At 40.6% G+C, this 23881-nt stretch overlaps 2 protein-coding genes across 12 annotated transcripts in view; both read right to left on the bottom strand.

Moving 5' to 3' along the window:
- The window catches only part of ANKDD1B (ankyrin repeat and death domain containing 1B), a 33469-nt gene extending 18425 nt beyond the window's left edge, over nucleotides 1-15044 (bottom strand). The window contains exons 1-5 of one of the 3 annotated variants that reach the window (XM_071425219.1): nucleotides 11231-15044; nucleotides 5743-5846; nucleotides 3643-3741; nucleotides 1858-1956; nucleotides 1663-1767 (exon numbers count right to left, since the gene is read on the bottom strand). In XM_071425219.1, coding sequence (XP_071281320.1) covers nucleotides 1663-1767; nucleotides 1858-1956; nucleotides 3643-3741; nucleotides 5743-5846; nucleotides 11231-11306 — 483 coding nt within the window. In that variant the 5' untranslated portion in view covers nucleotides 11307-15044. Of the gene's footprint in view, nucleotides 1-1662; nucleotides 1768-1857; nucleotides 1957-3642; nucleotides 3742-5742; nucleotides 6280-6320; nucleotides 9587-11230 lie in introns of those variants that run through there. The other 2 variants (XM_071425218.1, XM_071425217.1) reach the window with 2 other exon arrangements.
- Nucleotides 15045-15173: 129 nt separating this feature from the next.
- POLK (DNA polymerase kappa) overlaps nucleotides 15174-23881 on the bottom strand; it is a 34629-nt gene continuing 25921 nt past the window's right edge. For all 9 annotated transcript variants that reach the window (XM_071425205.1, XM_071425209.1, XM_071425206.1 and 6 more), the window contains 6 exons: nucleotides 23296-23328; nucleotides 21471-21567; nucleotides 20048-20219; nucleotides 18258-19220; nucleotides 17086-17137; nucleotides 15174-16935 (listed from right to left, as the gene is read on the bottom strand). In XM_071425205.1, the coding sequence (XP_071281306.1) occupies nucleotides 16851-16935; nucleotides 17086-17137; nucleotides 18258-19220; nucleotides 20048-20219; nucleotides 21471-21567; nucleotides 23296-23328 (1402 nt within the window). In that variant the 3' untranslated portion in view covers nucleotides 15174-16850. The remainder of the gene's footprint in view (nucleotides 16936-17085; nucleotides 17138-18257; nucleotides 19221-20047; nucleotides 20220-21470; nucleotides 21568-23295; nucleotides 23329-23881) is intronic.

The raw sequence follows: 23881 nt of genomic DNA, 5'->3' as shown, positions 1-23881 counted from the left end.
TAAAAATTTATATATCATATGACTAAGGAGATTAACACAATAGTAGATGACACACAGAAGAGCAGTAATTAAAATTACACTTAGTGTTTACAAACAGACCATACATCTTTCATATCCTGAATAAAATATATTAAAGCTGTTTAGAAATGGTAAAAAAGGGTAAAATTCAAAATATTTAATCCTATTTTTTCTCAGTATGAAAATATTAATTGAAATAACTGTGTCATTAAAAGTCTGAGGATGCTCAGAAACAGGTAGCAAAGAAATTGCAAAATTTATTTCCATGGATGAGTTTGATTCAAATTCTGGAAACAGAGACCAAAACTGATGTCTCTCAGAAGTTTCATCCAGGAGGCCTGAATTTAGCACTGTACATTGTAGGGGATTTTGGTAGTGTTGAAACTAACAAAAACTTTTCAAACCATTTACAAACTCAACTGCAGAAAGTTGTCTTGACACAAAACCATACCACTGTTCAAAACAGTAAGGCATATAACCAGCTAGGTAAAATGGCTTCACATCATGCCTAGTAGTGCCTATAGAAATGTCTAGGAAAAAAAAATGTATGCACCTAGTAGAGAATTATGATGCAACCTCAACAGGTGGTTGAGAAGGTCCTTCCTCACCTTTCCACTCCCAGGGCCTAAACCTTCAAAGGAATGTTTTTTTAAATTAACTCTGTTTTGTCAGACTTGTCATTTGTAAAAAGAATTCAGAATTTTGCACCCTTAGGTCAATAAAATTCAAGAAACTCAGAAGAAAAAAAAAGGGAGATTTGTTCTTTAGGTGTCAGATCTCAGAGGAATAAGTTTTCCTCACGTAAAGCTAAAATACCTGACTTATCTACATAGCACATCAAAACAAGATTCACATGACTGTGGAAATTAAAAACACAGAACACCTGATGAGGACAAGGCACTGTTGAGAGTCAGTGCCCCTCTCTAGGATGGCTGCACAGAGTTCTGTGTTCTACATTGATGAAACGTGGCCATGTTGGCCACAACTGGCATGTTTTGGTAGGGACAGGGGTCTCTGAAGATGAGCTGTGTGGGAAATGTCAGAGGCTGCCTGTCAGACATTTCCACTGGCTCCACAGTGAACTCAGCTGCCCCACGATGTGCCAACACTTAACCCACCATATTGAACCAAATGATGCCTCTGTGAAAATGTATGAAAGAGTGGCTGGGCACTGCTGTGGGAAGAATGCACAAGGGGAGATACAGCAACAAACACAGAAGATGCAAGGGAGGAAGAACAGAGGAAGGTACACCCACAGGTGACTGCAGCCTATTCAAGAAGCTTTCTGGAGCAGAGGAAAATAGCGAGGGGCAAAAGCAATAAAAAAAGGAATCGACTGGGGACTGGACCCAACCTTCTCTGACTCCCATTGCCTTACCACAACTGAGCATCACATGCAGCAGAAGAAAGGACAGCAGAGGGTGTCTGCAGTCCAACTGGAACAGGCAAAGAGGGAGGAAGGATGTTGCCCCTAAGGGCTTGTCTGGCTGTTTCTTTTACCTGTTTCTCAGTATCCAAATCAGTAATTAAAAGTATAGGCAGCTATCAATAAACTAAAATTCATTTAAATTCCCCAAATCAAGATTGTTTCCCCCAAAACAAAAGCCTCATAACATCAAAGAAATAAACAGAAACACACTGTACCCCATCAGGTTTGTTCAAGTCATTCAGGTGAAGATCTTGGAGGAAATAATCAACTATTTTAATGTTGTTGCTCTGAGCTGCAAAATGCAGTACGTTCATTCCTTCCTGAAAAATGGTAAGTCAGTCTGTAAGTATGTTTGATTTTTTCCCAACATAAACATATTTAGGGTTGGTAAAAATTTTTCATCAACAAACCTCATTCTTAGCCTTTTGATCAGCACCTGCTTTAACTAATTTTCGCATTATATCCAGATTTCCAGTCCAGGCTGCAAGATGAATCACTGTCAGGCCGTACTTCAAATAAAATGACAAAGGCAAAAATTACCACCAAAATACCTCAAGCCAAGTTTCTTTAAATCTTTTTGATTGATTCAGTGTATTAGTGTGTTCCAGTCTGTAGGCTTTTAGAAAAGCAATATGAACACCTGACAATGTGAGTGGGATTCATCTCACTTAAACTAAGCTAGATTCAATAGAGCAAGACCTAGATAAATGTTTGACTTCTTCACAGAAGGTCTGGCATCTCTAGAGAAGGACTGATCCCATTTTATGACAGAGGAATGAAGTCCTACCTGGAAATTATTTTCTCTCTCCAGAAACCATGTAGATAGATGGTCCTGGGTGCAGTGGATGACATTTCAAGTGACAATATGCAATGAATATACTCCCATGAGTCGCTCTAATTTTCCATTTAGACCTCTTTCTAATGTTCTCACCTCTCAAATTCTCTAAAAACTTTTTCTCTTATAGGAAAAAACTAACCCTGTTTTGAACATCTTAAAAACAAAAGGACTAGCTCAACTCTGAGCTGCTGTGGCCTCATCTCAGGTACTGGGGCCAGTTTTGGGTGTCACAATACAAGCACATAAAGCTATTAAAGAGTGTCCAAAGGAGGAACACAAAGATGATGAATGACCTTGAGGAGAAACCATATGAGGTCATTTGGTCTTTTCAGCCTGGAGTAGACAGAGGGGAGCCCTCATTGCAGTTACAACCTCCTCGTGAGGGGAAGAGGAGAGGAAGGCACTGACCTGGCAGGACCAGAGAAACTGGCATGGAGGGGAGGTGTACAGGGAGGTTTAGGTTGGATGTTAGGACACCCCCTCATATACCCTGTTCTGCACTTCTAATCATTTTAGAGGCTCTGCATGGGACTCACTCCACTTCACCAGTCTTTCCCATATTCGCAGAAAATGCAGTGGAAAACAGTGGAGGGCAATATGGAATATGTATCTGGTATGCAGGCAATAAGATAAATCTAGGCTTCAGCAAAATTTGTGGCTGTGGCCTAAAAGTCTGCCCTGAAAAACCTTCCAAGTTATGAACCGCTGGGGGCCAGTGACAAATAATGCACTAGGCATCCATCCTGGGAATGCTATTCAACATCTGCGTTAATGACCTGAATGATGGGCAGAATGCACCCGCAGTCAACTTGATATTAAACTGGGACGAATGGCTGATAGACTGTATTGGTGTGCTGCCATCCAGGGAAACAGGCTGGAGAAATGGCCTGGGAAGAACATAACATAATTCAACAGGGAGAAATGCAAAGTCCTGCCCCTGAGGAGGAGGAGCAGGAGCAATCCCAGGCAGCAGTACTGGCTGGGGACAACTGCCTGGAAAGCAGTTTGGCAGAGGAAGACCTGGGCGTCCTGGTGCACACTAAGTTGAACACGAGTCAGCAGTGTGCTCTTGCAGCACACAAGGTAAATAATGTCCTTGGCTGTATCAGGTAAACACTGTGACCTGGCCAAGGGAGGTGCCTTGTGCTCACTCAGGTATTCAAGTTATCCAGTACTTTGGGCAATGTGTTTTTCTTCTAAAAATGCCTTTTTCACACAAATAGGTGCAGTTCTAAGACAAACTGGAGTTTTTACTGCAAGCTCTTAATTTTTGCACATTTGGGAGCACAAGAAAATTATCTGCTTTTACTCAAAGGAATTCCTATACATGTGAATCAAAACAAGTAAGCCAGCTTACCTGATCTGCCATATCAAGTCTAGCTTTGTGATGAAGAAGAAAGTCCACCACGGACACATGGCCTCCCGCAACAGCAAAATGGAACGCTGTACGCTTCAGCTGGAATACGGAAAGCTTTGTCAGGTCTGCAATACAGTTCTTCCCCTGTGCAGGTGGTCAGGATTTTGGAATTCTCTGTTTGTTACCAAATGTACCTGTTAATATATACTATTTCATATTTCTCCTTCTATTTCTTTGGATATAATTTAGATATTGATCTTAGAGAATTCTTGTAAAAACAGAATGATTTTGTTAGCCCACATAGTAATGTCCTTTCATTGAAATGTCAGAATGGGATTAAATACTCAAACACTGCATAGGGGGGGTGCATGCAGTACAAGAAGCATCCTTATTTATTATTTTATTGCACGGTGTAGTTTAAATAGCTGAGGTCTATATGTACGCAGTTAGACTTGCTTTTGGTATCCTCCTTGCTTTTGACCAAACCTGTGCAATGCAAGCCAAGATTTCTCCCTCACTCAGTGTTAGTCACCTTCCCATACTGAGTCATCATCTACGTAAATGAAAGCTACCACCGTGCATACAGTGAGTAATTTTATAGAGGTGAATGGGCTCAGTGCTTCTCAAGAAGACTTCCATAAAGTAATTTGTGGTATATATTTAAAAGAAATTTGTTAAATTGAATCAAATTTTATTGGAGAGTTTTGCTTTCAGTTAAAGTGGGCATAACTGGGTTTAACATTAGTGACTAATAGTTTCCATACAAAGATGTCTAAGAGATTTAATCAATTAATTTTAAAAGTCAGTTTGGATTTGTTTTCTTAGCTTCTCTGAAGTTCACCTGACTTGTATAAATTTAAATTTACAATCATATGCACCAAAAGGAATAAAAAGGTGGGATTTAGGAGGTATATTTATGACAGAAATAAGCTTCTTATACTATAGAAAGAGTACTATCAAAAAGCTCATCATCTGATAGCCTTTCTTATTTGGCTTGAGAGCACAGGCGCAGGAATCATCAACATTAACAAAACAAATGGTTTTGCCAGCATAAGCTACCTCCCTACTAGGATAATCAATCAAGGCACAACACCTTTGCAGCTATGCTAGTAACTCTCTCATATGATAGATCTAATTTAAGGATGATAGAGAAAAGTTTCAAACTACTGAACTGAAAATGCATTTAGTTTAACTTCCTGAATTCTGGAAAGCAAGGAGGAAGAAAGAACTATTTTAAAGTGACCTTTTAGAGTGTAATGCAATTGATACTCAGTATTCAAGAGAAGTGTGCACAGAGGAAATGTTTGTCTCCTTGTCAGTTTCATAAACAAATTAAGGAATGCACTATAATATCTTCTGTATTCCCCAGTGAGTGAAAATACATGTGGGCATGGGAGGCAACATTTTTCAGAACCCAAAATAAATAACAATAAATAAATAAATACTCAGGGGTAGATGATTTATATGTAGCCATTGAGAGGACACTGTTACACAAAACTCCCAGATTAATATCATGACTGCTTGGTTGCTGTTGAACTACCTCTCATGTGAAACACAGTGCTGTATTTAGCTATTGTGAAGTATACATCTCAGATTTTAGGCCTGGTCTTGAAGTCAGCATAGGAAATGCATTTTTGTATATCTAAGGTAAATCTGGACTCTGAGCTCAGGCTGGAACCAGAGGACATTGTAGAATGCTCCCACAGTTCCATGCAAACCAAGAGTAATACTTCTTTCTAGAAATTTGTAATGCTAGCAGCATGAATCCATACTTAAAGTGACTGTGAGGTAAAGTCTTCCCACTTAGAAAGATGGAGAACTTGAGAAATTAATCACCAAAGAGCTCTGAGGAAACACTAGAGTAGGGGCAGAATTGAGAAGTCCTTAGTTCCCAATGTGATACACTGACACTGAAACCTGAGAGTTCAGCTGTACAACTCCCAGTGTCCATAATGACTGCATGAAATTATTTCTTCATCAGGTCCTAGAGGGCCCTTCTGCAGCCTCACTCCTGCAGCTGAGGGGGCATGCTGGCATTCCCCATGCAGGCCCAAGGAGGCACCCTTCACAGCAGTCATCTGTCAGGCACCTTATACTCACAGTATCTACAGCATTTATGTTAACATCCTTTTTAAACAGCTTTTCCATGGTATCCAAATTGTTCATTTTAGCAGCATGTTGAAATTCTCTCTCATCTGGCAGGACTGTGGGAAAACATGATAAAAAACCCCATATTATTAAAAAAGTAGCCATAACCAACACACGGGATGAAAATATTGTTTATACTTTCTGTTCTTTGTAGTGATTTAATGTTATGAGAATCACTTGTTTCTCATCATCAAAGCATTTAATGACTAGATTTTTCTCCTTTAGAGACATCTGGCTGATATTTCTAGTTTCAACTTTTAAGTGCAACTAAAGAGAGACTCTTCACAACACAGATCACCAGAGCTGGGACTCACAGGAACAGTTTGTTTATGAAGCTCTTACTACCTAACTGCATCTCAAATTACAGCATAGGCATAGCAGTAACTTCAACTACAAACTTCAGCATTTATTTCCTATTCTTTGAGAAATTGTTCTGTTTTAAAACACACTACCAAAACACAAAATATGTAAAGCAGTAACCAAACAGTGTGACATGACTGGAAAAACAAACCAACACAAACAAAACCCACTTTTAATTTGAGACCTTCCTTTAATGTCTCAATCCAAAAATTAGCATCTGTTTGGTCAGCTGAAGTAGCAAGACATATTCGGTAACTCTGAAAAATAAAATTCCAGTGTCTGATAGTAACTCGGAAAAGTAAAATTCCAGTGTCTGACCTCCTTTAGCTGGAAGTCAGAGTCTTTTTCATGTTTATACTGTAATATTTCATTAATCACTTAAAAGAAAATAGTGTACCAGTTGCAAAAATGTTCATACATACTTTTAATCCAATAGCATGTCACACTTAAAATACAATTAATTAGATGTCTTCTGTTTAGACTATTTTGGGCTGAAGGCCACTTGTCCAATGATATCATCAAGGAGGCACCAGTCTGTTGGACCAGGAATTACAGGAATTATCTATTCCTTAGAGCCCTCTCAGGAAAGTTCATCCTACCACATTATGTCTAAGTTCATTAATGCCTAATCAGGACACAGCCTGAGGCACTATGACTGCAGAGCATACTAAGGAAAATCAGGATAGCATTTGCTTAATTGCATTTATATGTTCCCTGTGGCTATCATCTCAGGGAGAATAATCACATTTTTACTGTAGAAAATGAATTAGAAATTAAACTGGATACTTACAAAGGTGTTTCCAGTTTCCCTAAGAAATTATCCAAGTGCCTCAAATAAAAGAATCATCCTTCCAAACTTCTCTGGGAATCACAGTCTATGTGTTATTCATATTACAACATGCATGATATGCAGGCAGAAGGAAGGAAAATAAAAAGAAAAAAAAGCATTTGCAAATAAAGATGCTCTCCTGCCATTTGTGACAAGGAGCATGGCTAATAGCAAAATCATCATTATGAACAGTGATCTTTGAAGAATAAATGCCTCAGTCCCAGTTTTCATAGTCATTACCTTAGGAAGTATCCAACAGAGCTTTCTACTAACTTGATTTCAAGCACAGGTAAACCAATGGTCAAAGGATACCTTGCTCAAGGCAAACTTATGTCAAATGTGGAAAAAATGATACAGCACTAATTAGCAATTAATTACAATAAGGCCACATTCATTCCTGCTGACTGCCGTCTTACATGAGGATGCAAAGATAGAAGCAGGACAATCAGGAACAAGCCCAAGACTTTACTCAGCACTGCCTTCAAAAACAAGATAAAATTATGTTTCTTTACTGTATATGCATCAGCAAGGACAATTTCGCAGTTCTAACAAAAAATTAAGTGTTATTTTCTCTCCTGTCCAGAAGCAATGTATTGGCCACGTGCTACTAAAAAGACCTTTTCCTCTATACATTATACTTCTTCATAATCTCTCTCTCTTCACACTTAGTGATTCAGGAGTTGAGAACCATGACAATGTAGACACACAATGACACTGATTTGTTGCCTAAACTTTTGCTGCTTTTGCAAATATTTTTTTTCATGTATGGAATTACAGGAGTACAGAGGTGTCAGACTAAGCTTTATGGAAGCCTTCTATTCGAGCAGGGGTCTCCAAGATTTAGCACTCCTCCTGTAACTAGGAATTACTCTATTTTCAAGTAACAGCAGTGATCAATTATCTATGTGTGACTGCCAGGTTTTTTAGGGGGTATTTTCTTTGGCACCACACAAAAAGTCTGGCTTATATAATAAATACATATATATTTATATTGGACAATTTAATAGTTATATTCCATTTTTCTTTTGAGCTAACTGGAATTAGTACTTTAATTTCCTCTTCTGTTGTGATGTCCACAAGATGAAATCCACAATTATCTTAAAAAACACATGGCAAAACAATCCCTGAATTTGAATTGATTAAGGAGGTCCAAGGAGGTAAAATTTAAAAAATCAACAATATTTGGATTCAAATTCCAATAAAAGTACTTTTACCCTATTATTTCTAAAAATGAAATAATCTATTTAATGATCTGTCAACATTTTCAAAGTTTTCTCTGGGTTTTCTTTTTACTGGAAATAAAATTACTAGAGCAATGTAGGGATCTTGCTAAGTCACTAAGATTTGTTTTCTAAAATAGTAATTTTCTATTTCAAACAAATCATGGAGAAAACTACTTATTGAGTCCAATAGTGATATTTCATTAGTTATTTTCTTTTTCTCCACTCTTTGCCAGCCTGGGAGCAAGAACCACAGCCCAAGATGATGGCTCCTGACTGTCACACTGTGATCATAGGACTGTGGCGAAGCAGGGTTTGGCAACTATCATTTAGTTTCACAAATCACCTGTTTTCACTACCCACAGCTAACGCCAGAGCAGTCTGTTCTTTCACAGACTGGTGTGCAGGTTGAAGGCTGGAGACCCCATTGCTGGGTTGTGTTTCTGAGTGCAAGATCCTCTGATTTCTGTGTGGCTCCCAAAACTGGGTGATTGGCTGTGAAACTGGCGGCAGATGCTCAGCTCCAGGGACGTGACTAATAGCAGCGAACCCTCTCAGAGCCGTTCAAAGAGGGGAAGTTAAAGCACGGCAGTGGGCAATTTGTAGGACTTGCCCCAGGAAACTCCACATGCCAAAGCCCAGCTCCCAATCATACATCCACACATTTGCTCATGTCTTTTACTACACGTACAACAGCTCATGTTCATCTTTGTTCTTTCCAACCCACACCGCTCATTTTGTTCTCCCGTCAAGGCAAAAAGCAGGTTTGGGTGGGTCCCAGCAGCCCTAAGGGGGCCTGGCTCGCTGCCTCCAGGGAAGGCAAGCACCGGTGGCGGTGCCGGCCGCAGTGCTGTGCTGTGCTGGGCTGTGCTGCGCTGCGCTGTGCTGTGCTGGGCTGGGCTGTGCTGTGCTGGGCTGTGCTGGGCTGTGCTGTGCTGTGCTGGGCTGTGCTGGGCTGTGCTGTTCTGGGCTGTGCTGTGCTGGGCTGGGCTGTGCTGGGCTGTGCTGTGCTGGGCTGTGCTGTGCTGTGCTGGGCTGGGCTGTGCTGTGCTGGGCTGTGCTGTGCTGTGCTGGGCTGGGCTATGCTGTGCTGGGCTGTGCTGGGCTGTGCTGGGCTGGGCTGGGCTGTGCTGGGCTGTGCTGGGCTGTGCTGTTCTGGGCTGTGCTGTGCTGGGCTGGGCTGTGCTGGGCTGTGCTGGGCTATGCTGTGCTGGGCTGTGCTGTGCTGAGCTGTTCTGGGCTGGGCTGTGCTGGGCTGGGCTGTGCTGAGCTGTTCTGGGCTGGGCTGTGCTGAGCTGTTCTGGGCTGGGCTGTGCTGGGCTGGGCTGTGCTGGGCTGTGCTGTGCTGTGCTATGCTGTGCTGGGCTGGGCTGTGCTGGGCTGCGCTGCGCTGTGCTGGGCTGTGCTGGGCTGTGCTGTGCTGGGCTGCGCTGTGCTGAGCTGCGCTGTGCTGGGCTATGCTGTGCTGGGCTGGGCTGTGCTGGGCTGGGCTGTGCTGGGCTGCGCTGTGCTGGGCTGTGCTGTGCTGGGCTGCGCTGTGGTGGGCTATGCTGTGCTGGGCTGGGCTGTGCTGGGCTGTGATGGGCTGAGCTGGGCTGTGCTGGGCTGGGCTGTGCTGGGCTGCGCTGTGCTGGGCTGGGCTGTGCTGGGCTGTGCTGTGCTGGGCTGGGCTGTGCTGGGCTGTGCTGTGCTATGCTGTGCTGTGCTGGGCTGTGCTGTGCTGGGCTGCGCTGTGCTGGGCTGCGCTGTGCTGGGCTGGGCTGTGCTGGGCTATGCTGGGCTATGCTGGGCTATGCTGGGCTATGCTGGGCTGGGCTGAGCTGGGCTGTGCTGTGCTGGCCTGGGCTGTGCTGTGCTGTGCTGGGCTGGGCTGTGCTGGGCTGTGCTGTGCTGGGCTGTGCTGGGCTGCGCTGTGCTGGGCTGCGCTGTGCTGGGCTGTGCTGGGCTGGGCTGGGCTGTGCTGGGCTGGGCTGTGCTGGGCTGTGCTGGGCTGTGCAATGCTGCGCTGTGCTGAGCTGCGCTGTGCTGGGCTGGGCTGGGCTGGGCTGTGCTGTGCTGGGCTGGGCTGTGCTGGGCTATGCTGGGCTATGCTGGGCTGTGCTGGGCTGTGCTGTGCTGGCCTGGGCTGTGCTGTGCTGGCCTGGGCTGTGCTGTGCTGGGCTATGCTGTGCTGGGTTGTGCTGGGCTGGGCTGGGCTGGGCTGGGCTGTGCTGGGCTGGGCTGTGCTGGGCTGTGCTGGGCTGGGCTGCGCTGTGCTGGGCTATGCTGTGCTGGGCTGCGCTGTGGTGGGCTATGCTGTGCTGGGCTGGGCTGTGCTGGGCTGTGCTGTGCTGAGCTGCCCTGTGCTGTGCTGAGCTGCCCTGTGCTGGGCTCTGCTGGGCTGTGATGGGCTGAGCTGGGCTGTGCTGTGCTGGGCTGGGCTGGGCTGTGCTGGGCTGTGCTGTGCTGGGCTGTGCTGGGCTGTGCTGTGCTGGGCTGGGCTGTGCTGGGCTGGGCTGTGCTGGGCTGGGCTGTGCTGGGCTGTGCTGGGCTATGCTGTGCTGGGCTGGGCTGTGCTGGGCTGGGCTGTGCTGGGCTGTGCAATGCTGCGCTGTGCTGAGCTGCGCTGTGCTGGGCTGGGCTGGGCTGTGCTGTGCTGGGCTGGGCTGTGCTGTGCTGGGCTGCGCTGTGCTGGGTTGTGCTGTGCTGGGCTGGGCTGTGCTGGGCTATGCTGGGCTATGCTGGGCTATGCTGGGCTATGCTGGGCTGGGCTGAGCTGGGCTGTGCTGTGCTGGCCTGGGCTGTGCTGTGCTGTGCTGTGCTGGGCTGGGCTGTGCTGTGCTGGGCTGTGCTGTGCTGGGCTGTGCTGTGCCGTGCTGGGCTGTGCTGTGCTGGGCTGTGCTGGGCTGGGCTGGGCTGTGCCGTGCTGGGCTGTGCTGTGCTGCGCTGTGCCGTGCTGGGCTGTGCTGGGCTGTGCTGGGCTGGGCTGCGCTGAGCTGTTCTGAGCTGTGCTGCCCCCCGGGCCCCTGGCCTGCAACCCCCGCGGACTCACGGCCCTCGTGGCTCGCCGCCACGGCTCCCTGCGCGGCATCCTCCCCGGCGCGGAGCAGGCGGCTCAGGCCCTTCATTGCTGCCCGGGGCTCCTCTTCCTCCTCAGCCAAGGGAAGGGCCCGAGGCCGGTGTGCCGAGGGAGGCGTCCTGCGTGTGCGAAGCCCCGACAAACCGGTTCCCGGGAGGCTAGCGCACGCAGCCGGGCAAACACCGCCCTGCAGGCACACCTGCACAGCACTCCGCTGGGACCAGGACACCGCCAAGCCAAGGGGCAGAGTTGTGGAGCAGCTTTAGGAGTTTGTTCTAAGAGAAATCAAGCACTAAATACACTGCATTTTTTGACAGCGGCTAGGCACTGAATGGGATCATCCTTTCCCCATCCAATCCCCCTCACGCCTTCCCTAGTGGCTAGCCTTATGTGCCAGGAGCAAAAGGCAGTCCTGTTGCACCAGACAACTTTTGAAAAGCCATGTCATAAGCACATGTGTACAGACACACAGAGGTGTCACAGCTTGGATGGGATGCCTGGAGCCAAGTGGATTTATTACTAACTACTTGGTAATCATGGAGCTCTCTATGCAGGTTCAAGGCCAGTTTTGGGAGTTATTCTCATAATTGTAACCAGTCTTCACTGGACAGGGGAGGGTGGCCATCTCTGCAATCCCACATGCTTCACACAGCCTTAGGATGTGAGATTCTGAAGTGCTTCTGACATTAATTTGTGCATAATTATGCACATGTGGATACAATCACAAGACCCTTCAATTTCAGGTTAAAAACTGTTTGCATTTGCTTTTGTCTAAGTCCTGTCAAAATAAAAACACACATGCCCACAGGTTCAGATTTTGTGACCTGATATACTGAGAATCATCTAGCCTACCTATTTCTCAACTTATCTTGATGTCCATTATGACTTTGGTCTTTGGTATTTCCCTTTTGTGATTTTTCCACAACAGGGCATAATTTTTTTTAAAGTGACTACCTTGAATTTTACTTTAAAAACAGCCTTTGATATTGCTATTTCAAAATAAATATAGGAAAAGTAGTTCCAAGAAAGCAGAACCACCAGTATTCAGCCTCGCACAATTGTAGACACATTGGAGTTCCTTTGCCGTAATTTTTATCTTAAATTAAATTACACAATCACATTAATTTCCAAGATGACTAACACCATATCTTTCCATAATAAAATTAATCTAAAAGACTCAAGAGTTTGTAAATTTAATGTATTTGGATACAAAAACTATTTGCTCAGACTCTGCTTACCATAAATAAATAGATTTCACAGTTCTTATCTCCTTTAAACACTTTTGGTATAGAGAGGCTGTGATGTAAAAAAATCTTTACAATTGATACACTTCAGTCTGATAAGACAATTTCACCAACTGTACTTCCAGTAGGTGAATGTAACTCAGCTGAAAGAGAAAACAACCCTGGGAAAGTAAGCTCAGTGAAAAGAACAAGCCATAACTGATTTAGCCATAACTGAATCATGGAGGTTTTCTGTGAGTCAAATGTTCCAGCAATTTCTTAAAAGGAAGAAAGGTAGGCCTGTATTACTTATGGTAATACAGACTGTTTTCACTGTTAATGCTCCTTTTCAAAACGAGTGACAACAGACAACTATGGAGTGATTAGGTTAGCCTACAAAGCTGGCACTAAAGGATGCTCATACAGAGCATCAGTTACAGTAAAATCATAATTTTCAGTCATGAAACACCAGCTGCTAATTTCCAGTTCTAATTACTAATGCACAATACTATTTCCCAGCGTATCCTGTGCTTAAATGTTATGTGTAGCAAGTTTAGCACATTCTCTAACCACTTCCTACAATCTTGACTCTTTCAGATGGCCTCCATAGACTGCAGACAGACTGACACAGAAACTTACAGAGCTGAAGAATCCAAAACAAAGTGCGGAGCAAGGAAGTACTGTAACATATTCCTTACTTGCCTTCACAGAGCTCTCACTCTGACAGGAAATCTGAGCACTTTCTTTAATACTTAAGGTAACAATAGTAATACATACAGAAATGAGTAGAGCCAATATAAAATTAAAATGTAAGGTAAGACCAAGCATGTTGAATGTATAGACTGTCTAAATTCCTTTCTTCAGAAATGGCAGAGAGAGGTCACAGAATCACCATCCTTTGTTACTCAACTAAAGGAGGAATTCAAGATTAAGTACTTACATGCATACCTTAAATAAGGAGGTACTTACATTACACAAGAAGTTGCATCTGAGGCTAACCTAGATCATTCACATGCTTCAGAACTATGGATATAGCAAGTGTGGAATGGCTGACATACGGAAAGTCATTTAAATTTAATTTAAGACAGCTAAAAAGAAACTGTCACATATTAATAAAACCAGATTTTAATTTAAGATCAATTGAATAACACACAGAGTCACTGAGGAAAATGCAAAACAAAGACATTGGTTATACAGTCTTCTCCACAAGAAACAAGAAGAAAAATTGTATCACAGAAATTGTCGACAATGCTTAATCATTAACTGAAGGCCTTCTTCAGATAAAAACAGTAATAAGTGTGGTATTAAAAACTATAAGAAGTATGGGAAAAAAGGACTTGAAACTAGTAAACACACACAACTTTGTATTTGGTTTGCATAATCAAACTTTGGTAGCAGAGGTGTTACAGGGGTGGCTTCTGTGAGAAGCTGCCAGAAGCCTCCTCCATATCCAGCAAAGGCAATTCTAGCCAGCTCTAGATGTACCTGCTGCTGGCCAAGACTGAGCCAAGCAGAAACAGTGGTAAGGTCTCTCTGATAAGAGATTTGAGAAAAAAAAGATTATTGCAAAATTGTAATTGTGACCACAGAAGAACAGAGTGAGAATATATGAGAGGAACAGCTCTGTACACACCAAGGTCACTGGAGAAGCAGGGACAGGGGATGCTCCAGGCCCTGGAGCTGGGATGCCCCTGCAGCCCATGGTGAGACAGCTGTGCCTCTGCAGCCCATGGAGGTCAGGGAGGTGCAGGGATTCACCTGCAGCCCATGGAGGAGACAGACCCACGCTGGAGCAGGTGGGTGTCTGAGAGGGGACTGTGACCTCATGGGAAGCCCACACTGGAGCAGGGACCTGCAGACCTGTGGAGAGAGGAGCCCATGCTGCAGCAGGCTTCCTGGTAGGACTTGTGACACCGTGGGAGACCCACACTGGAGCAGCCTCTCCTTGCAGGACTGCACTGCATGGAAGAGTGACCCACACTGCAGCAATTCACAGATCTGTTGCCCAAGGGATGGACTCATGTTGGAGAAGTTCATGGAGAACTGTCTCCCATGGGAGGGACCCCATATGTTGGAGCAGGGGAAAGATTCCTCTCTGTGAGCAGGAACAACATGTGAGGAGCTGACCATAGCCTCCATTCCCTGTCTCTGTGTGCCACTGGGGGAGGAGGTAGAGCTGGGAAGGAGAGACGATGTGGGAAAGGTGTTTCTAAGGTCTTACTTTTCTTCTCATTCTGCTCTCATTTTTTTAGTGACAAATTCAATTCATATCTCTAATTAGAGCCTGCTTAGCCCATGATGGTATTTGATGAGTGATCTCTTCTGCTCCCTGTTTCAACCCATGAACCCTTCACTATATTTTCTCTCCCCTGTCCAGCTGCAGAGGTGAGTGAAAGAGCAGCTTTGGTGTCTGCCTGGCATCCAGTCAGGGTCAATGCACAATGGCATTGTAATAAGTAACTTTTACACTCACACACTGAGTTTTATTTTCTCATTCATACTGACACATCCACAACCTTTTCATGACACTAGGATAACTCTATGACATTTCCTTTTTAAACAGATGGCAAGGCAACTTTTGAGGCTAAGACAACTTATTTTTTTCAAACACCTAAGAGTAGCTTACTTTTTGCTATGTAATGCTTATGTAAAAATAGATGTTTTAAAGACATATACACACTATGACAAGGTAATACTTAGATTCTACACTTTATTGAATCAGAGATACAAACTAAAAAAGGGATAGGTGTTCACTTTCTAAACAGCAGTTGGGAGACTTATATTCCCTCAGTTGTTTTTATGTCTTTCCTACGAGAAGTTCCCATGCCTGTTAACAGAATAGCTCATGCTGAGTGCTCACTGACCCAGTTTGAAAAAGCTGACTGAGTCAATTTAAAGTTTGAACTAGTCCAGCTGATTTGGTCCGAAGAAGGTAAGGGAGCACTGACATGAATTCAAGTGACAGAGCTGTGGGTACAGTGGCATCTGACAAACAAACAGATAAGCAGGTAGAGATGGTGTAATCATTCCAGCAATTCTGGAAACAGGAAAGCATATTCTGAACTGAGCTTGAGCATCTAACATATACCACGTATACATCTGTTTGATTAAAAAGCAAGGAAATCCTGATACAGTTGAACAGCAAAATAGATGCTTCTACAGCAGCCACTTCTTTAAAAGACCTTGCAGTTAAAAAAGCAATTTATATTTCCTATAGGGCTTGGCACTGTTTGTATAACTTCTAAGAAATATGTTATAATAAATTATTTATGATAAATATTTATTTATGATAAATATTTAATTATAATAAAATGTCTTTAAACAATTTGGTGTGAACAGAAAAAAAATCTAAACAGAGCATTTTAAATATTTGCACTTACATTCCTTTTTCCACATATGCACTCACAGAATACACTTTATTCAGCATTACAAAATAATTTAAAAGAGAAAGATAGCTAAACAATAAGAAAGTTCATTATCTTGTATTGGCACGTAATTCATTATTATTGCACCATGAAACCTTTTATTTAGAGTAAATTTAGTGCTACTCACTGGTAACAATTTCAAACGGTAAAAAAGTTTTCAGTCCCTTTGGAAAGACCAAAGATGAAACAGCATTTGTCTGAGTATCCTGGACGAATCTTCTCACTCAACAGATTTTTAAACATTTTTTAAATAAGAAGTCATTGTATATCTCACCATGATGAGTCCTTCAGATCTGGTCAATCAACTCTTACTGAATTAATTTTCAGTAACAATGAGAGCTTGATAGTGCTCTAAGTTCTTGTTTTATTCTGTGTAACTGGGAGACTAACACATTTTTGTGTCCACTACAAAGACAAACATTAGCTGAAATTGAGCAACTCAACTCCTCTTTGTTATCACTCGGTTCATCTCATACTTTTATTTTTTCAATAGGGAAGACAGAAGTTCAGGTGTGGGAAGAGGGCCTTCAGTAAGTACAGTGGAGCACCCTAGCTAATGATTCCTGTGTATTCTAGGGAGCTAAATCAAAGTGCTACCAAATTCTGATTCTTGGAAACAAGTGGAAAGAAAGGAAAAGGAAAAGGAAAAGGAAAAGGAAAAGGAAAAGGAAAAGGAAAAGGAAAAGGAAAAGGAAAAGGAAAAGGAAAAGGAAAAGGAAAAGGAAAAGGAAAAGGAAAAGGAAAAGGAAAAGGAAAAGGAAAAGGAAAAGGAAAAGGCCCCTTCATTTTACCTCTTCTTCTATCTCAGATATCATGTTCTTATTACATGGATATGGAATGGTTCCAAAATGACAGGCACCTGAATCCAGCCTACTGCCAATGCTAAATTAACTTGCAGTCATAAAACTTTATGAAATGCTTCATATAGAACACATTGCTACACAATCATTTAAAAAACTTTTTGATTGTATGTTTGGAATTGCTTGCCTTGGGTTTTTTTGATACTGACTGTGAAGCTGTTAATCCAGACCTAGGGTTAAACAAAGGGAGGGAAAAAAACAAACAGTAAGTGGTTAAAATATACAATGCATACCAACACAGGTTTTACAACACTGAATATTTTTCTAGACTTCATTATTTTCAAACAAGTTGCATACGCAAACTTCCAAAAAACACTTACCTTTTTGTTCCTTGTGAAGGATTTGTGCATTGCTGTCCTTTGCTTAAACCTCCTTAAAAAAAATTGAAAACAACCAAAATGAGTTACATAAAGAAAGAATGCTTCAGAAATTACATACGTTGAATAGCTTTTTAAAAAATTTAATCTGTCTCAAGAGGCAGATAACATTATCTGCAAATGGAATACTGTAGTTTATATTACCATTTTTCAAAGAGAAAACCAAAAAGCCTTTATGTTATTGAATTACAAGGGATTACTTTGAACCTTGTAATAGTTTTCAGAAATGCTTCAGCATAACGTAGTTGATTTTCAAGGTGGTAGTTAAAAATCATGGTTTTAATTTTTTTATCCTGCAGGGGACAAAAAAGAAACTTCACCTAAAGTAAGTCTTCCATTTAAATTAAAGCATGTTTGCACATGTAATAGCAATATCACTTTGAAAATTTTCTTGTAAACTATTCTTATTTTAAGTCTTAATTGTATTCTGAAAATTCTAACACACTAGCCTTTTAATTTCCTTTTATAAGGTTCCCAAAATAGATTAGGGGCTACTTTAGGCAGATACTATACTACCTGCATTTGCACTCTAATCTGGCCGAAGATGAACTCTTTGTCAAAAAGAGAAACTACTTCAGAAAACATGAATGATACTGCTGTGGCATGTTACAGATGAAGTTATGTGATATATTTTATTAGCTATAAAACAGAATTGGAAGTTTCTTCCTTTAAGCTTTAGTTCTCATCTCTCTATTTTTGCCAGCACATGACATAATGGAGCCTCTCTGTTAACTGAATCTGAAACAATACACATTGAAGATGTTTTCATTGATCTTTACTTTAATCTTAGTGACCTCACAAATACCTTCCTGAATATGGTTGGGTGTAAGCAACATACAATTTCCAGAAATGAGCAGTAATTCCTGTGTCACCTTTGTGGCAAATGGGGGGACACTGACAAACTAACATCAGATTCATAAATCTACTTTGTCATGAAAATCAATTTGACATTTTTTAAATAACAATGTTCACTCCTATATAGGCCTTACTTAAATAAGCTTGTTGAGAAAAAATTTCTAACTACCAAAAAGTTCAAAGTACACTACTGCCAAAGTATCTTAATTGCAAAAGCAGACAATTTGAATAATTAAATATATACTAATGCATATACTTACCAGAGAAAACTCTGTTTGAGTTTTCCATATTATAAGTCTTAGTTGGAAAATCCTGTTTTTCGGTTAGCTCCTGGATAAGGCCTTTATTTAAGCAGATATCAACATGTCTGTTAAATGACACAAGATTTGTGGTTTTCTGTTCTGAATTACAAACTGGACAAACAAGAGCACTGTCTTCTTTGGCTTCAAAGAAACACGATGAACTACTTCCTTCTGTATCTTCAGTCTTGTCAAAATGGTCTTCATTGTCTTGTGACATTCGTTTGGGGAAGACACACTGTTTCATACACACATTTCTAGCAATGTCACTGAGATTGTTAGGCTGTCGTTCTCTGGGAGATTTATCAGGTATTATCTGAGCAAATTTTTCTGTGCTATTGTCAGCAGAGCTGTCAGATACACTTGCAGACTGGTCTGTTCCTGATAATTGATCTGTTTCATTTTTTTGACAATTATCAACCCACTCAGTTTTAAACTGTGGAAGAAAGTTAGATGTATTTTCTCTTGAACTGTCATTCTTGGATATTTCCACAGTATCTTTAACACACATCCCATTGAGGCACTCATCAATGTGTCTATTAAGTTCTTCCAAATTATTGCTGCTTTGTTTCTCAAAGCACACAGGACAGGTGAAGATCTTACAAACATTAGAATTCGGTAAATCGGCGAATTTCTTTGTTTCTTCCACAATATTTGCTGATGATCTATCATCATGAAAGAGCTGCTTACCTCTGCTTTCATTTGGAGAAATATTCTCACTGTTTAGTTGTCTTGCTGCTCGCTTTTGATCAAAAAAACTCCCTCTATGAGGTGCTTCTGAATTTTTTGTGAAATACTCTTGGTTGGACTTCTCTGGCTGAAGCCTAAGGTAACCAATTTCTTTTCCTGATTTTAAGAAACTTGTAATGCTTTTTTGTTGGTATTTCTTTTCTTCTTCAGTTAGAAATCCTGATACTCGTACACCTAATGATGAAAAAGAAACTTATAATAACAATTCTATGAAAGCTTGATACTAACTCCTAATTAACACCGTTTGAGGCATACATTCACTCAATAAAGACAAAATTTATCTCTAAAAAGATGCTAGACTACCTCCAAACACATCACAATGTCAATACAATTTTATCAGACCCAAGCACTAGTCCAACCATATTGTTAATTTTAGTACTCTGAAGTTTTAACTCATTGCATTATAACACAAATTTATAAATACACTTACAAAGAATTCAGTTTAAAGGTTTTTGCATGAACTTCACCCATCAAAACATATTTTTCTGCAGCACTTTCTAATATCTTAGACAAGTAAATTTTATATACCACTCAATGTTTCAAGCAGAATGCATAAGCACCTGAAACACGTGTCTTAGGGTCAAAACACAGTTTACTGTTGCCAGAAATGTTTGCATCTCCTGCAGAACACTGCGCTTTCAGATCTGTAAGCACTTCTGCTGATGTGGTGCAAAGAAGACTTAAAAGCTCTTTTAAAGCAGCAGAATTAAGCCCTGCTATGACTCAAGTTTCTACTGTCATGATGATCTGATTGTTGTTGCAGTAAAAATATACAGTCTCAATTAGTAAAGCTTCCTAAGTCCCCATTCAGCACTCATTAGTAGAACTTCCTAAGTTACTTGCTCAGCACAGATCTGTTTCACTTTGCAAAAATTACCAGGGTAATAGAAAAAGGATAAATGCATTAATACCAGTTTTACTTTTAAAGTGTGGTGTGTTATTTCAAAACACTATCAGATTTCCTAACTCTGAAAAGGAGGAATGAATTTGAAATATCTTACCCATAAGTCTTATCCGTAGAGGGTGAGGAGCAACACTATCAATTTCTGTTCCTAACAAATCTTTAGCAACAGCAAATATTTCCTCCTCAGTAGAAACTGAAGACAACACAGTTGAAGCTCTGGTTTTAACTTCAAAATTCACTTTCTTAAGCTTCAATGTAACAGTTTTACCCTAGGAAAAAATATTATTTAAAAAAAGGTTTAAAATTTATGTCATATATGGCACAAAACCAATTATTATGTAGCATCTATGTAAGGGTTCTTAAGCCAGAGTCAAGTATGCTTATAGTCACTGTGTGCTTATCTGTGCACAGCAAGGGGTGCTCCCAAGCATCTGTCTGCAAAATTCTGTACTTGCCCCTAAATTTCTGCCGAAGTTGAATTCTCTGAACTGGGTCATTTGACTGCAGTTCTCAGCAGACCACCTGCCACTAGTGCATGTTCAATTGAGTTCATGTTTTGGCTGCAGACGCAACTTCTACCCCATCCAAAACAAAATATTTCCTCATATGGAAATTTTCAGTGCCAGATATCCTAACAATGAAGAACACAAAAGTGATACCCCATTACAGATTCACAGAAAACTTACTTCCTCCTGAACAGTGCTATCACAACCACACACATCATTTGTGTTTGGCGCAGATACTTCCCTGGCAGCACCCCTCAAACAATTTGTGTGATTTATAATGTCTTTCCAAATGTAAATAACTAGCAGCACTCTCTTTGGTGCTTTTGTAAGCTTATCCCTTCATCCTCCTTAGCTGATCATCTCCCTTTCAACCTGTCATCTTTTGAGACAATCTTTTATGGCTGAAGAAGATTAACAACAATTATTTTAGGTCTTAAATATAATCACTTGCTTTACCATAAGACCTTCAAAGAAAATATTTACTTTTTCCAAGTAAAAAACAGGTATCTGGGAGAAAGAATAAAGGGATTGTTTCTACTATTGATACTATTGAACGGTGTGAATAACTTGTAAGCAAGTTCGACACATGTCAAGTTCTTAAACTAAAAACTGGCTATGGACAGGATCCTGTATGTATACAGGAGAGAAACAGTGTTTTAAATACATAATTATTACACAATCAACCAAAGCATGGCTTATGGACGATAAGTTCTATTATTCCCTTTGTCCCTTACAAACATTGCTGTTGGCATAAAATGTTTACATGCCAAACAACTTGATTAATTTTTCATATTTCAAAACTTGATTTAATTTTTATCCTACACATATTGCTAGATAGCCACTCGCACAACAACAAAATGCTGCCTACATCCTAAACATCTGTAAATTAAAGAAGGAAGAGTTCTGAAGATAGACTGCATGGTATGATGCTGCTGAAAGCCTTTATACTAAAGCTGCATAGAATTGTTGGAGTGCAAAGCATCTTTCTGCAAGTAACCTGAATAATATAAATACCTTAAGTCCCTCTTTCTGTAACTCCTGAGCAAGGTCTCTGCAGAGCTCTCGACACAAACTGTACTGGTCTTCTGCTGTGTTAATTTCACTGAATGTTCTAAGACAAAAACATATGATCTTTTTCAGTATGAATCTTATAGTATGTTCAGTGTCTGCAATCTAGAAGTATTTTTTCTACAGCTAAACAATACTAGAATCAGAAGAATGTTATATAGGTTAAAATTCTTACTTCAAGGCACAATGATTATTAATACGAATATTTTGTTTGCAAAATGTTTGAAAGGCCCTTCAAATAATGAAACAATTTGGTTTCAATTCTTCATGGACTATTTGAAAATTATTCAAATTTAATGTCATTAATGCTTAACTATTTGCAAGACAGAATATTAACAGTAAGTGAATTCATAGAGACAACCAAGTTATTTGTATTTAATCTCATTTGTACACACAGTATAACATCAGAAGAAAGCCAGGAGCTGGAAGTCAACATCAGAGCCAAGTATCAGAAATAAATAATGCAGATGCTAAGAAAAAGATGCCAACTAGGATAATTCTGTCTAGCCTCAGAGAAGGAAAAGCTATCTTTCTGCCAAAAATGTTGCCAGCTGCCTTTGCTAGAGCTTCTTAGGACAGAAATTACAGTGTTATCTTTTTGTTGTACATTTGCTTTTCAGTAATAACATCACAGGAAAAGCAACCTTCCGTTGTTTCAAGAGAAATGGAAAGCAAAACTTATAGACAGTTCAGGCTTTGGAAAGGTCTCACAGATACATTGTTCCATGTCAAGCTTTATATTTACAAATGTAAGGTCAATAAAATTACAGTGGATTTTGCATCTCTAAGCTATAGTCAGTTTCACCTGACTGTACGAAAAAGACATCCTCTATTATGATTCATATTCCCCTAAGAACGTTTGTATGCTGTCAAACTAATAGGCTGAGTATTTCACTGTGGGTCCCATACCACTATCCAAGGAGTAACTCATGCTATTCAGACAGTACTGCAGTGATTGAGAAATTGTAAAAGTCCAAGGCTTGAAAAGGACAGGATAGAGAGAATGCTATTTCAGGGTTGTCTTTTCCCCCATATAAACTAGTTTCATGATCTCAGAAGCCTGTAGACAGTTCTGGTCCAAAACTGCTCCCTTTGAGGAAAAAAAGAAAGGAAAAAAGCAATACAGAAAGATACTATACAGATGTCCAAAGTATCTGTCTGATTGCAAAGCAGCACAACACTAAAGCCATAAATTTTTCAGCTGTGGTGGTACCAAAATTGTATTGGGCTTACTTAAGCTGCTCACAGCTATTAAGTCACAAAATGACAGAACTAAGCATCTTTTCTTACCACCTTTTCTAAGAAAACACATGATAATAGGGATAATTATTACAGTGCTTTACAGATTCTCCTGGCAGAAATCATTTTTTCAAAATTAACTACCTTCTTAAGGAACTTTACTCTGGTAAAACTTTCGTTAGGAAATACTACTACACTGATATTGACATTGAGCTTAAACAGATAAAAAATTTTCAAGCTTGTATATATTTCCACCTTATCTTATGGTTTAAAGATCACTTTGATGCATTAAAGGCACTAGCAGAATTGGATGATAAGAGAATATTCAAACTGACAAAAATACCTCCATGGAGTTCTGGAGCTAAGGACAAAAAATAATTCATGCTTGAATCTGATTTAGTGAGCTTGTTGTATATGTGCATTTTTCAATAAAAATAAAACAAAATTATATATGACTAATAAAAGTATACATTACTTGGTATTTAGTGCTTCCAATGGTTAATGCAATTAATTCAATATTAAAGAAGCATACCTTTCAGTGCTCATACTTTTTCTTTCTCCATCCCTTTAAAGAGAGAAAAGTTTATTATACTTTCTTGATATAGAAATCCTTTCAATAAACTCAGAGTCAACCAATAATGCCCAAATAACTAACAGCAGTCTTTTCTACAAAGTCTGGATGTTAACTTTTTCTACAAATCTTGTACATCAAGTTTAATCAAGGGTAAAAACCAAATTAAAAAAATACTGTATATTAAGTAAAGATATAGATCAAACATAGATGTCTTTTTTAAATAAAAAAAGTCTAAAAACCAAACAAATAAAAAATTCCCTCAGAACTCGCCTATTATGTCAGAGGGAGTCTGATTCAAAAAGAAAACAAACTACAAATCCTATGCTGTCTTAGCTATAACTATGAAGCATGGCTATTAAAATCCCATACATACATGTACATTTGAATATTTCCTTTATCTGAGGATCTAAGGAAATATTCTGCCTTCAGTCTAAAAGATTGTTCAGCTTAAAGTTGACGTGTTAAAGCTTTTTCTGTTTGTTGCTTTCTTTCTTCTTAGTGCTAATTGAGTACCCTTTAACAACTTTCTGCATATAAGGAGATG

Source organism: Agelaius tricolor, unplaced genomic scaffold (genome assembly GCF_023055355.1).
Source record: "Agelaius tricolor isolate 1412-34295 unplaced genomic scaffold, bAgeTri1.0.p SCAF_4, whole genome shotgun sequence".
Classification (NCBI taxonomy): Eukaryota; Metazoa; Chordata; class Aves; order Passeriformes; family Icteridae; genus Agelaius; species Agelaius tricolor.
This window is presented reverse-complemented; position numbering and strand designations above follow the sequence as displayed.